Here is a 13,458-nt window from a genome sequence, read left to right on the forward strand (position 1 = left end):
AAAGAGATTCTGATTGAATGGGCTATGTCACGCTGACATAAAATCCCAACACCAGCAATCATAAGGATAAAAAAATCTCCAGGGTTGTGTTAATAGTGGCCTATGCATGTGTTGGTATTTGACAACCTGGGAATGAGAACAGGTTGGTCTTTTCAGCCCTCACCCTAACCCTAACCCAAGCACTTCAGGCCTTCCTCCAAGCCTGTAGTAATGCCTGTAGCCCTAGATTGACAGCAGTATTGTAATCTCTGAAGGTGACTCATTTTGATCACTATTTCCACTGAAAAAGAAAAATAAACAAACAAAAAGCTTCATTCATGTCAGATATGGGTAAAATGTGGTTAAAATTAATCTTCACCCATTTAACAATTTAACAATATCTAAAATCTGATTACACAAATGTTTTACCATCCTCTTAAACTCCTCAGTATACTCTGAATTCAGTATTTACAAACTCCAATCCTAGGAAAACCTAATATATTTTTTAAAAACTACTATTCCCTAGAGCTGCACCATGTAGCCTGATACAAATGAGCACCACAATTGTATTTCTTCTGGTAAAACGATATATCTACTGAACATCAATACATCTATCTCTATATATATCAAATATCTAGTACAGCCGAACTAGTAATTACACTGTATCTAGATTATCCATGTTAAGAAAAAGTAAAGATTTTTTAGAACTGAAGAGGAAATAATTAAAACTGATGACCATAACATTACCGTATCATATTGTTGGACACATACATGTTTTGTGTTGAGAAAAGTTAAAGATAAAGATATCATTAAAAGAAAACCTTAACATGGTGACAGTGAGGGCGGGTCCTCTGGTCAGCCAAACACAAAGCTTCAAATTCTGGATTTCAGATTCAATTTGTCACTAGGGTGCTCTAAAATCTACATTTTTTATTGAAAAACATCATCAAACATAAAATAACACAAATACACCTCAGATAACTACATAACACAAAAGCAATGATTCAAACAACATTCAACCACATGGTGTCAGTGATAGCAGTGTCCATAGCAGCCACCCTAGCAACAATAAAAGGCCTGCAAAAATCTTTGTAATAACTGACAAACTACACATCATATACATTCACTGAACGAAGATTATGAAAATAAAATGCACGTTTCTTGCTAGAAATGTTATCAAAACGCAATTTAATGCCAAAACTATCTTAAAATGTTGCATTTTCCACTGAGAATAAAAAGGAATGTCAGCCATTTAAAAAAAATGTTTTCACAGACAGAAATTTGATAGTCACGTGACGTGGATGCAGGCCAATAGAAAATAATAGGCCAAAAAAATGTCGGCATCTCGCAATTTTAGAGCCGTTACTGTAAAACTATTACATTTTGTGCTGTGGACCAACGTAGCTATTATACATTTTAATGTGAGACTAGGTTGTCCAGTCCACAAATGTAATTTGGTTGGCATCTTATATTATGTTTGAGGATGAACCAGAGAGTAAAAAACTAACATCCAGTGATTATTTTATACATTAACGTACAATAGAGACAATACAATAGAGAGTTGAGACAACAATATATGCTGAGAGAAAACAGTTTGCAGCTAAACACTATAAAACAAAACAATATTTAAAATAAGTCAAATTTAGTAAAAGTAAAGTATAGACAGAATTATTAAACTTGTCTTTAGGAGAATAAGGGCTAAATATACGGTAAGTTTGTGGCACTTTCAATTATGCAATACCATCAGAAAGGTGTTTGATCAGTCCCAAATTTATTCTGCAATAACACCATATTCTTATATTGACAATATTCTGACAATGATGGTATGGCAAGGCCCCCACAGAGCCCCAATCTCAACATCATGGAATCAGTATTGGATTACATCAAGAGACAGAAGCAACTGAGACAGCCTATATCCATAGAACAACTGTGGCAAGTTCTCCAAGATGCTCCATGAAGAAATGTTTTTTCCAGTCTGTAGTGGAAGAGGAGTGGCTGACCTCAACCTCATCCAAAACCTTTGGGATGAACTAGAACACTGACTGTAAGCCAGTTATCACCAATATCAGTGACCCACCTCACTAATGGTATTGTGCCTCTGAATGCAGAGAGCAAATCCCTGCCAGGTTACAGCATCTGGTGGGAAGCTTTCTCAGAGGAGTGTGTAGAGTTTAGTTCACTATCACATGATAGCCTTGTATCTCCAGTTTTGGGGGATTTAAAAGTTTTCGGATAATTTTAGGAGAGAAATAAGAAAGGAAGGACAGGCAGAAAGCAGACAGGGTGGAAGGAAAGAAAGAAAGAATGAGGAACAGAGCAGGACAATATTTTCTCTGAAACCCACTGGACCAACATCTAGACAGATAGATGGACCAACTGACACCACCATCTTTATACCAGTCAGTGCACTAACTGACTGTGGGAGCAAATCTCTGCAGACAGGTTCCAACATCTAGTGGAAAGCCTGTTGGAATCACATCTTCAACTATCACATATGTTCAGGTGTCCATATACCTCTGGCCATATAGTGTATCTATGATAAGCAAATATCTACCAATAATATTGTTCTGACTATATATCAGTCAGGGTCCAGTAACTTTCACCTGTTATTAGCCAGTGTTAAAGGTAAATGGACCGCATTGGTAAATGGGCTCGATTTAAATCGCACTTTTCTAGTCTAGCGACCACTCAAAGCACTTTCCAAAACATGCCAACATTCAACCGTTCACACACACATTCATACACTGATGGCAGAGGCTGCCATGCAAGGTGCCAACTTGCTCATCAGAAGTGATATAGCGTTTTTTTTAATCCAAAGCTTTTTATAAATGTTTCCAATGCTCACTCACCCATTCACACACACAGTCAAAGACCAATGGTCCAGTCATCAGGAGCAATTTGGGGTTCAGAATCTTGCCTAAGGACCTTCAAACCACCGACCCTCTGATTAGTAGACAACCCACTCTACCTCTTGAGCCACAGCTGTCCCACAAGGTAACTCAATGTACAACACTCCATTTTTAAGCATTTCTATTCCTACTTGCTCTTTGATGCACCATTACAAAGCTACTCACAAAAGCAAATTTCACATGCTGCATTTTATACCTGCTGCACTGTACTGTGAACACTTACGATCTCTTGAGCTGTGACAGAGATTTCCTCTCAGCTTGTTGGTGGAACTTAATGTTCTTCACAATACTGGCTCTGAAGAGCTCAAACCCCCTGGAAGGAAGGAATAGATGGCATCACTGGGAAGGCAAAATCCGTAGCAACTTCATTTCAATTGACAAATACAATGTATTGAATTATTAGTCTGTACATTCAGGATCTTCTGCCACATCTTGCTTCTATCAACAGGGCCAATTTTTTATTTCAGGGCTTATAATATCTAAACTGTTGTTACAAAGTTTTTAACAACTTTTGTCTCGCAGTGTCATAAGTCATGTATTCAACGCCAATACCATTAATGCCCTAGGAGGAGATAGCGTTTCTTGGGGGTCCAAAATTGGCGCAAAGTCATACTTTGATGGGCATATTGTGGACTAGCATATGATTTGTAGGTCTTGATGAGATAATAATTAATAATTAATAAATAATTGAGTTTTGGTTCTATCTCTCTACAACATTCCTACGGGCCTATTTTCTTCGTTCAGTACATTGTGACTTACCTCGAGGCCTGTTTGGCAGAAGCTTGCAGCTCTGCCCTAACATGCAGGAAGTAGAAACTGAGGAAGACCCTCCTCTGCAGCAACAGGAAGAGAAAACAGATACTGTCCCAGATGATCCCGGCTTCCTCTACTGGGAGACTACACGTCTTGTCACTCACTACATTTGCTGTCAGGTAAAAACAAACAAAACAAAACAAAAAACATAATGAACCACACCAAGATAAAAGGGCAACAGTCTGTCACTGCTTCTGTCAGGTGTGACTTTCTGATAAAATATCATGTGAAATGTGCAATACTGCTACTTGAAAGGCGTGTATATTAGCAGTCATATCTATGGATAAAAAAGTCATGTAATATTGAAAGATCCAGTTCCAAACTAGAAAGGGGGTATTCTATTTTTTAAATTTCTTGTACTGTTTAATACCAAATCATGTGTCCTTCACAAACTAAGCATATACAGTATAAAACATTATGTAATATTACATTATTTTTGATACTATACAGATTCTCTTCCTCATGTACTATTATTTAAGCAATAAGCCACAGGAGGCCATGGTTTACAGAGATTTTAAAACAGCTAAGGGACATTGTTAGGCATGACAAGGAGCACCTAAAACCCTCTTAGCTGTTCTAAAATCACTGTAAACCACAGCCTTTTGTACCTTATTACTTTTATAAAATGGTTAGTACATACACCTGGCAAAGTTTCATGAAATAAACACACAACAACACAAAATGCAATAATTTATTGATAACAATAATCATTCTTCCACCAAGCAATGCAATTCTTCTTAGCAGAATGGTTGCAAGTGACACACAGGTGAATGCAAAGTATGCTATCAGGGTAGTCAAGCATCCTTAAAGATTGGGGTGATTCTTCACATTTGTCTGGATATTGCCTTTAATTATGCAAATGTTGGAAGTAGTGAACAATTATATTAGCACTCTTTGCTCGTACAGGGGTGTTTGACTCTGGACAAGTGCGTTTTGATTGCACGGTACCAGAAGCAAAGATATAGCTCTAGCATCTTCTCATTGTAGTTTGGGCGCCAGTAAGATACTATGGACGATTCACATTTATGCCCCATCACTGACATGATTTCTCTTGCCTATAGGCCAGCATCAGAGAGTTTTTGTACACTGGTGCTTTACAAGCAGCGGTTGGTGAAAATGTGTAAACCACTACAAAATCTGACATTGTGAAACAATTGTATAGCTGACTAATTGGCACAGTAGTTTGTAATGCGGTCACAAGTGTGTGTTTATAGAGTATTTTACAAAGGCTTCGAATTCGGCTCAGCCAATCATAATCTAGGACCGGAATTATCCATTTTATAAATTATTTTTAAAGCACTTACGGTCATAGTATCCTTTGACTGTACAAACCAGACTGAATAGTTGGATCACCCAACAGAAGCCCTTCTGCAAATCAGACACAAACACACATGCCAGGATCTGAAAAACACACACACAGATACACAAAATTCATCGGTTTGTGGATACTCAATTTTAGTCTTTACAGTCCATATGACCAATGTTAGGCAAGTTGCTTGAAAATTGTAATTAATTACTAATTACATATTACTCTTTGAAAAAGTAATTATATTGCTTTACTTATTACTCAGCAGCAAAAGTAACATGTTCTATTATTTTTTTACTTTAATTTCATTACTCAGTTGTCATTTTTATTTGTCACCCCACACTGATATCAACCCTCCATTAATCCCAATGGTGAGCACGCAGACCCCCAGTATCTGAGATTAATAACTGTAAATTACTAATCCCAAAAATCGTGATTGTAAAATCAGGAGACTCAGCAGCCACAAATTTCTCTGTTCTCTGCTTCTCTTCATTGTTGCTAACTTTGGAGCTAACCCCCTTAAATTTTCCAGCACTTGGAGAAACAACAGACGTGACTTGTCTTGACAAGCTGCAGAATTTATTAACTGACACACTGTGGTCTGTACTGTACATTTACTACTAGACTGACAATTTACTGCTCACCCGCTACAAACACATGTTACATACTGCTGAATTCCTTAAAAAAGGAGCAATGCTACCAAAAGTTTCCCAGGCAATGACACAGAGGTTAACTCACGTTTTGGAACAGCACAGAGGCTCCCAAATGCTATTGATTTCCAAATGAATGAATATTTGGCGTTTTTTTGGGGGGGGGGTTGGCATTAAAAAAATATTTTCTTGACCTGGCGGGGGTTCTCCAACAATTATAGAGGAAACGCTTTACTCTTGCTGAAAAAAGTAATACTATTGTAACACATTACTTCAAATTCACATTATTTCAAAGTCGTGCGTTACTGCGGAACACTGGATATAACATCAGTAATGGTACTCTGGAGTCAAAATTGGCCCCACCATGAGGTGTTGACAATTCAAAGACCTTTAGGCCATGAAATTCAGCCTCATGGAAAAACACATCAATAAGGCACCAGCAGTCCAAGCTGACCAATCTGAGTTTTTGTTGTGGCTGTGTCTCTCTAGCTACTGGAGCTCTAATGTCTAGTTACATTTTTAGAAGGTGCACATTAATTGCTTCCTGTGTATCTTACCACCAGGTTAGGCAAACTCATTTGGTAAGAAAACAAAAGCGAACTGTAAAATTATGACCCAAACTGTCTTTTGTAAACATCCATCACAGTTAATAGAACACTTCCTTCTTCAGCTCTAATTACTGTAGTAGTGTGCACAGTTTTCCTGAGCAATGAGAGATTATTACAGACATTTCAGGTCTTTCATTTCTTTTGATCATCTGGATAAACAACTGGCTTATTTCCAACCTGCCTGACTGTGTGAAAGCTTCAATCTAGCTCCAAATGATGAGCTTTATACTTACTGATAACATATTTTTGGATACAATGACTGCCACATTATAGATGATGAGACAGTCCCACAGGGCGAGACGGGTCCTGGATGTTTTGACCAATAGTTGGGTTCCAAACAGCAGAAAAAAGAAGCAGGCTAGAAGGTAGCCCAACCCGAACACAGAGATCCTGGTGGCCCCGGTGATGAAGACCACTGACAGCACAAACCAGAAGAGGTGGCGAAACACCAGAACTTTAGCCATGTCCAGGTAACTCCTGGAAGAGGACAAGGAAACAAATACCTTGTGTCAAAACATCTACATTGATTTGATCTACAAAGTAGCTTTTACTGTCAGAAGTGAGCAAGAGAGAGAGGGACAGAGAGACGAAGTGAGATTTAAAGTGCAGGTTACAACTTAAAATTAAGTGGCACTTCCTGTTGGCCATTTTGCTAGCCTTTGTGACAAGGTTCTATTACAGTGATTCAACCAACAACTAGATCATGAGCCCAACTTCTTCAACAGCCTGGCCGATATTATCATCTGATTTTTAGCTTATTCCATATGTTGGTATCATGAGTATATGTTGAAAGAAACTGCATTACAGAAATACCAGAGATATCTATATTACATAGATTGTCTACAAGAGAGCTAAAATGGCTTAATATTCATGTTTATGACAGTTCAGAGAGCTTCATTATAGTTACTGTTTTTTGTTTTATAGGCTGCATTTTCATATATTTAAATCTTTTTACATATATAACACTTTATGGTAAGGTACATGAATAATCATGTATTCACGTATGACTTCATGCATGAAAAAGGATGAATTCATTCATGTAATACCTCATGGTCTATGAAGAAGGTACAAGAATGAGCAGTATCTCATTCATGCCTTAATGCAAGAACAGTATATTAATTAATACAACTAAGGTATTTCACCATGATTTCTAAGTTATTAATGATGTTCATGTCCTCTTCATAGTCCAGTTTGCAGTCTAAGGGATGGGCTAAAAAAACTGACAGGACTAGAGGGCCAGTGACAGTAATGCTTACTGTCACTGGCCCAGTAATGTACTGTCACAGTGTCACAGTAATGCATACTATCACTGGCCCACTAGTCCCACTCAAAATTTAAGAGTCAAGAAAATTTTTATTTATATAGTGCCAGATCACAACGGAAGTTATCTCAGGGCATCTTACACAGAGAGCAGGTTGAGGCTGTACTCTTTAATTTACAGAGACCCAACATTCCCCCATAAGCAAGCACTTCATGACAGGAACAAGGAAAACTCCCCATTAACAGCAAGAAACCTTGATCAGAACTGGGCTCTACGTGGGCAGCCATCTGCCTTGATTGGTTGGGTTGAAAGAGAAAGAGGGAGAGGGAGAGGGTAGAGAGAGACACAGAGAAGTACAGCAACAACAATAATAATAGAAATATGACTAATAATAACTAATAAGTGGGCAAAAATGATGAATAATAATAGCAGCAGCAGTGGGCAGCAAGCTGGGCAGCATTTTGTCCACAGCCAAAGGTCTCCTGCCAGATAAGAAAGCACAAAGATACGGGGAAGATGCCAAGTTAGTAACATACATTAATGGTACATGGTACCTCCCAGATTCCAAGGCAATGCCACCTAGAGTAGCTATATCATTAGATAATGTGTTTCTAAAGTGTGTAAGGCCAGGCACAATAACTCAGTTTTGTCTGAGTTTAGTAGCAGAGCATTGCAGGTCATCCAGGTCTTCATGTCTTTAAGGCATGCTTGGAGTTTAGTTAACTGACTGGTTTCATCTGGCTGCATTGATAAATAAAATTGGGTATCATCTGTATAACAATGAAAATTTATGGAGTATTTCCTAATAATATTACCTAAAGGGAGCATATATATGGTGAATAGTATTGTTCAGAGCACAGAACCTTATGGAACTCCATGTCAGTACAGACTGAAATCGATCTGATAAATAGGACTTAAACCAGCTTAGTATGGTTTCTTTAATGCCAATTAAATGTTCCAGTCTCTGTAATAAGCATTGACTGTAAAAAAAATATGGTAGTGGTCACCGTGACGTCACCCATTGGTTTGCGAACTGCCGTTTTGAAGCCTTGAGTTTGAGTTTGGATTTGTTTGATTTTTGGAGCCAGAAGTGACCATATTTGGATGAGAGGGTGGTGCTGACCATAGTGCTAGCTGCTAGCATGGCTAGCATGGTGCATTTACAATCTATGGTTAACAGTGATAATGGTAATGTTAATTTCCACTAGCGCAAAACAGGGCTAAAACAATTAAAACAAAATGTGCTCACCGAAAAAACTGAACATACGACTCCTTAGAGGATCTTTTATCACAACCAAATGCTGGACAAGACTTTTTTAGGCAAACAAAATGTTACAATTAACTTTCATGAACTGAAAACATGCTGTGAAATCACAGCAGCTACGCCTATACTCTGAATTTGTGTTACGCCATGGTTACATTACAATCGTTACAATCAACATTGTCACCGTGGTACTGACTTGTCAATCACAACGTAGCCCCACCCTAAAGCATATGCTTCTTTATCATCTATTTTACTCTAAATGTGGCCATAAATTACAAAATGAACATCATGATATATTGAAGAAGACTTTAAACTAGTGATTGAGTCCATAAACTCATTAGGAAAGTGTTTACTAGGATCATAAATCAAGTGAGAAGTAGGATTATTTTCTCATAGACTTCCATACAATCGGACTTCTTTTTGCAGCCAGTGGAGTCATCCCCTGCTGGCCATTAGAGAGAATACAGGTTTAAGGCACTTCCGCATTGGCTTCACTTTTCAAACCGGGAGCTACCCGCTTGGTAAACAGATGTGATGGTCAATTCATTCATTTTTCATTCATTCAAACCTTCTGTAATGGCAATTTTCATTTTTCGATGTCCTTTCTTTTCCTGTTTTTCCGGTTTGCCATTACTACACAGGTAGGTTTGGTTAGGAGTGATCTTACGCAGATTCAAGAACAGATTTTCCAGTCCGTTGGCTGCCGTTTAGTTTGTTGTTTTATTGAAGTCTTTGTACATGTCATGAACATACCGGGTTTCTATCCTGCCAGCTATAGTGTGCGTCTGTTCCCGATCTGTGAAGAACTGTATGTGCCCCACCTGCCTGTGCCTGCCGTTTTTCCTGTCACCTATGCCCCTAAATATACAACCCTGTGCATCTCATGACCGCCACCCAGTGTCCAAAATAATACTGCAAGTTATAACTAAACAAATGACATGCCAACAATCAACATAAATGGCTCCTACATACCGGCCCCTAATTGTTTTAAGTATATAACAAAACAATTACCAATAAAAAAGGTGCCATATCCATTATACATTACATATACAATTTTCAAAAAATGCATCTACTATGTGTTGGCATTAATCTTCTTTACTGATTCTTCAATCTTCCCTTTTTTTTTTCTTTTTTTTCTTGCCGTTTAGGTCTCGGCTTCTTGGAGCAGACATATCTTTGTTATTGGTCTTTCCAAGATGCTGCTCTTCGTCTGGAGTCGAACTGTGCGCACAAGTCCTTGTGCATCTGGTTTAGTTTCCAGTATTCTGCCCATTAGCCATGAGCCTCGTGGTGCAGTAGAATCAACCACCACAACAATGTCACCTGGAGCAAAGCTTCTTTTTACCTTTGACCACCGTTGTCGTTCTTGGATAAGAGGTAAGTATTCCTGTGTCCACCGTTTCCAAAAGAGATCTGCCATGTATTGCACTTGTGTCCATCTCCGTTTGATGTACAAGTCTTTTTTTACAAAGAGTCCAGGTGGTAGTATTGGCTTAGGCTTCAGCAGAAGAAGATGGTTTGGTGTGAGTGCTTCCAGATCCATTGGATCATTAGCAGAGATTGCAGATTCCAAGTGAGGTTTTGGCCATTCTCTGTCTGGCTTACAGAGAAAATCTGGTCCCTGGATCCATCCTTTGCAGCTCAAGAAGCGGTCTGCTGTTAGTCCTCTAGAGGCTTCATCTGCAGGATTTTCCTTTGTGTTAACATATCTCCATTGTGATACATCAGTAGCATCCCTTATAAAAGAGGTCCCGTTTGCTACAAATGTTTGGAAACGCTTGGTTTCGTTGTTGATGTATTTAAGCGCCGTTGTGCTATCGGTCCAGAAGATGGATTTGTCCAGTTGAAGCTGTAATTCCTTTCGTAGCATTGTGTCAACTTTGACAGCTAGGACTGCAGCTGTGAGCTCCATTCGGGGAATCGTTATTTGTTTCAATGGTGCCACTCTGGATTTCCCTATTATGAATGCAACATGCGCTTCTCTGTTATAGTTTTCCAGTCTTATATATGAGGCAGTACCATAGCCACTTTCACTGGCATCTGAAAAGTGGTGTAGCTGTGCAAATCTGATTTGACCAAAGCTTGTGAGCTTCATGCACCGGTCTACTTTAAACTGCCATCTTGTTAAGGTCTGCTAGCCATCCTGTCCACCGATGCAAGAAGGTTTGGGGTATGTATTCAACCCATCCAAGTTTTTCTCTTACAGAGCTCCTGCATAATCAGTTTGGCTGGCAGAGTAAATGGTGCCACAAATCCTAAAGGATCGTATATAGAGCCGACTACGGACAAGATGCCATGTCTGGTGTATGGTCGTTCCTGTGCAGCAATTTTGAACTTGAAGACATCTGTTTCAACGCACCAGTGCAATCCCAAGGCTCTTTCCATTGGCAGATTGTCTTTGTCCAAGTCCAACTCCTTAGTCTCTTTGGTTCGGTTTTCTTGGGGAATGGATGCCAATACAGCACGGCTGTTGCTGATCCACTTTGACAGCATGAATCCTCCCATTTTGCAGAGAGCAGTCAGGTCTCTTACCATTTGAACTGCTTCCTGTTCCGAAGGCAGGGATTTCAAACAATCATCTACATAGAAGTTGTTCTTTACTGTGTTTGTTACCTCTGATGGAAAGTGACCTTTGTTGTCATCAGCAGTCTTCCTTAATGCAAAGTTTGCACAACTTGGTGACGACACGGCTCCAAAGAGATGTACTTTCATCCGATATTCAATAAGATCTTGCTGCACATCACCATCGGGCCACCACAGGAATCGCAGATAGTCAACATGCTTTTCTGATACTCTGACTTGATGAAACATTGCTTTGATGTCAGCCATCAAAGCAACCGGCTCTTGTCTGAATCTGATGAGAACTCCAATGAGTGAGTTGGTAAGGTCTGGACCCTGCAGCAATTGGCAGTTAAGTGATGTTCCTTTAAAGACTGCACCACAGTCAAACACTACCCTTAAGGTTCCTTTCTTTGAGTGATACACTCCGTGATGTGGGATGTACCAGAGTTCTCCATCGCTTCGATTCAGCTGGTCGACTGGTACCACCTCAGCATAACCATTGACAATCATTTCTGTGAGGAAAGATGTATATTCATCATGAAATTTCTTATTCTTGGCAAACTTGCGTTTCAGGCTTTGGATGCGCTGCACTGCAATGCAACGGTTATTTGGCATGCTGGGCTTTTCTTGTGTGAAAGGTAAGTCTAGGCAGTAGTGTCCATCTGTCACTTTTGCTGAGCGATTCACAATGTCCAAGAATTTTACATCTTCCCTAGACATTTCCTCTGTTTCCTTGCTGGTTCCTTCACTGAAGTCATGATTGTACTGTTTGACCAGTAGCTCCTCCAAGTTTACAATGGATATTCGATTGACAGCAGCAGCAGGGCAGCCATTTTCATCCCTTATGCTTTTGTCTCCTCTCAGGGGACCATAGATGACCCACCCCAGTAGGGTCCTCACAGCATATGGTCCATCCCCTTGGCTGTTGACCAGCTCCCAAGGTTCCAATACCTTTGAAGCATTTGTCCCGATGAGTAGGTCAATGCCAGAGTCTATTTCATGAATCTTGATATCCTTCAAGTAAGGCCATTGTGTCAGATCTTCTTGTCTGGGAATGTTGAGCTGGGAAACAGGCATGGTTTTATGTGTGAACACATCAGATATTTGAATGAAATAGTCTTTGTCCAGACTAGATATTTCCAAACCTGAGATATGATGACTGGTCACAGGCTTCACTTGGTTCATGGTACGTAAAAGAATATTGGTCCTTTGCCCTGTTATGTTCAGCCTTCTCATCAAGCTTTCTGTGCAAAAGGTAGATGTACTTCCATGATCCAAAAATGCATATGTTTGCAACACTGTGTCCCCCTTTTGGCTCTTTACTTGTACTGGTACAATGGAAAAGGTACAGTTTTCATCACCGGCCCCAATATGCCCACATGTATGAGGTGAGGGAACAGCATTACTCCCAGTTGCTTTTTCACTCTGTTCTGTATGTTCTGTTTTTTTTCCTTTGTCCTTTTGTTCAATGTGAAGTATTTCAGGATGATTTTGGTTGCACACATCACAAGTCAAACGACTCTTGCAGTCTTTGCTCATGTGTCCTATTTTTAAACATCCAAAACAGACTCCCTTCTCCTTTAAGAAGTCTATTTTTTCTCTGTGCATCTTCTTCCTGATCTGTGCACACCGCCCCAATGTGTGACCACTCTTGTTGCAGAACAAGAACTTTGAGAATTGGTAGTAGGTACATTTCCTTTCATTCCATTTGTTGTCAAATTTTCTTGTACTGATGTTTTTACAGGTGTTACAGCTGTTGCAAAACTGCTTCCTCTAGGTCTTGACTTTTCTCTTGTTTTAGTAGAGCTTTTGACAGTTGCAGCTGGCTTAGCATCCTGAATGTTTCCAAAAAGTGGATCTGATAGTATCTTCACTTGTCTCTCTATGAAGTCTACCAGGTCAGAAAATCTAGCTCGATGTCCACGCTGCTCCTGTAACTGACATGCTCTACTTCTCCACTTGTCTCTGAGCCTGTAAGGTAGTTTCAGAAGGATGGTCTTCATACTGGAAGCAACATTCATTTCCTCCATATAGGTGAGATGTTCCATTGCAATGCAACAACCTCTAAGGAACAGTGAGAATGCCTGCAATGCTTCCACATCCTCT

The 13,458-nt window shown here is 39.5% G+C and overlaps 1 protein-coding gene across 2 annotated transcripts in view; it reads right to left on the reverse strand.

Moving 5' to 3' along the window:
- Positions 1-13,458, reverse strand: part of piezo1 (piezo-type mechanosensitive ion channel component 1) — a 171,888-nt gene that overhangs the window by 48,430 nt on the left and 110,000 nt on the right. For both annotated transcript variants that reach the window (XM_044372289.1, XM_044372287.1), the window contains exons 25-28: positions 6,499-6,742; positions 5,006-5,102; positions 3,648-3,813; positions 3,112-3,201 (exon numbers count right to left, since the gene is read on the reverse strand). In XM_044372289.1, the coding sequence (XP_044228224.1) occupies positions 3,112-3,201; positions 3,648-3,813; positions 5,006-5,102; positions 6,499-6,742 (597 nt within the window). The remainder of the gene's footprint in view (positions 1-3,111; positions 3,202-3,647; positions 3,814-5,005; positions 5,103-6,498; positions 6,743-13,458) is intronic.

The sequence above is a fragment of the Thunnus albacares genome, chromosome 14, assembly GCF_914725855.1.
Source record: "Thunnus albacares chromosome 14, fThuAlb1.1, whole genome shotgun sequence".
Classification (NCBI taxonomy): domain Eukaryota; kingdom Metazoa; phylum Chordata; class Actinopteri; order Scombriformes; family Scombridae; genus Thunnus; species Thunnus albacares.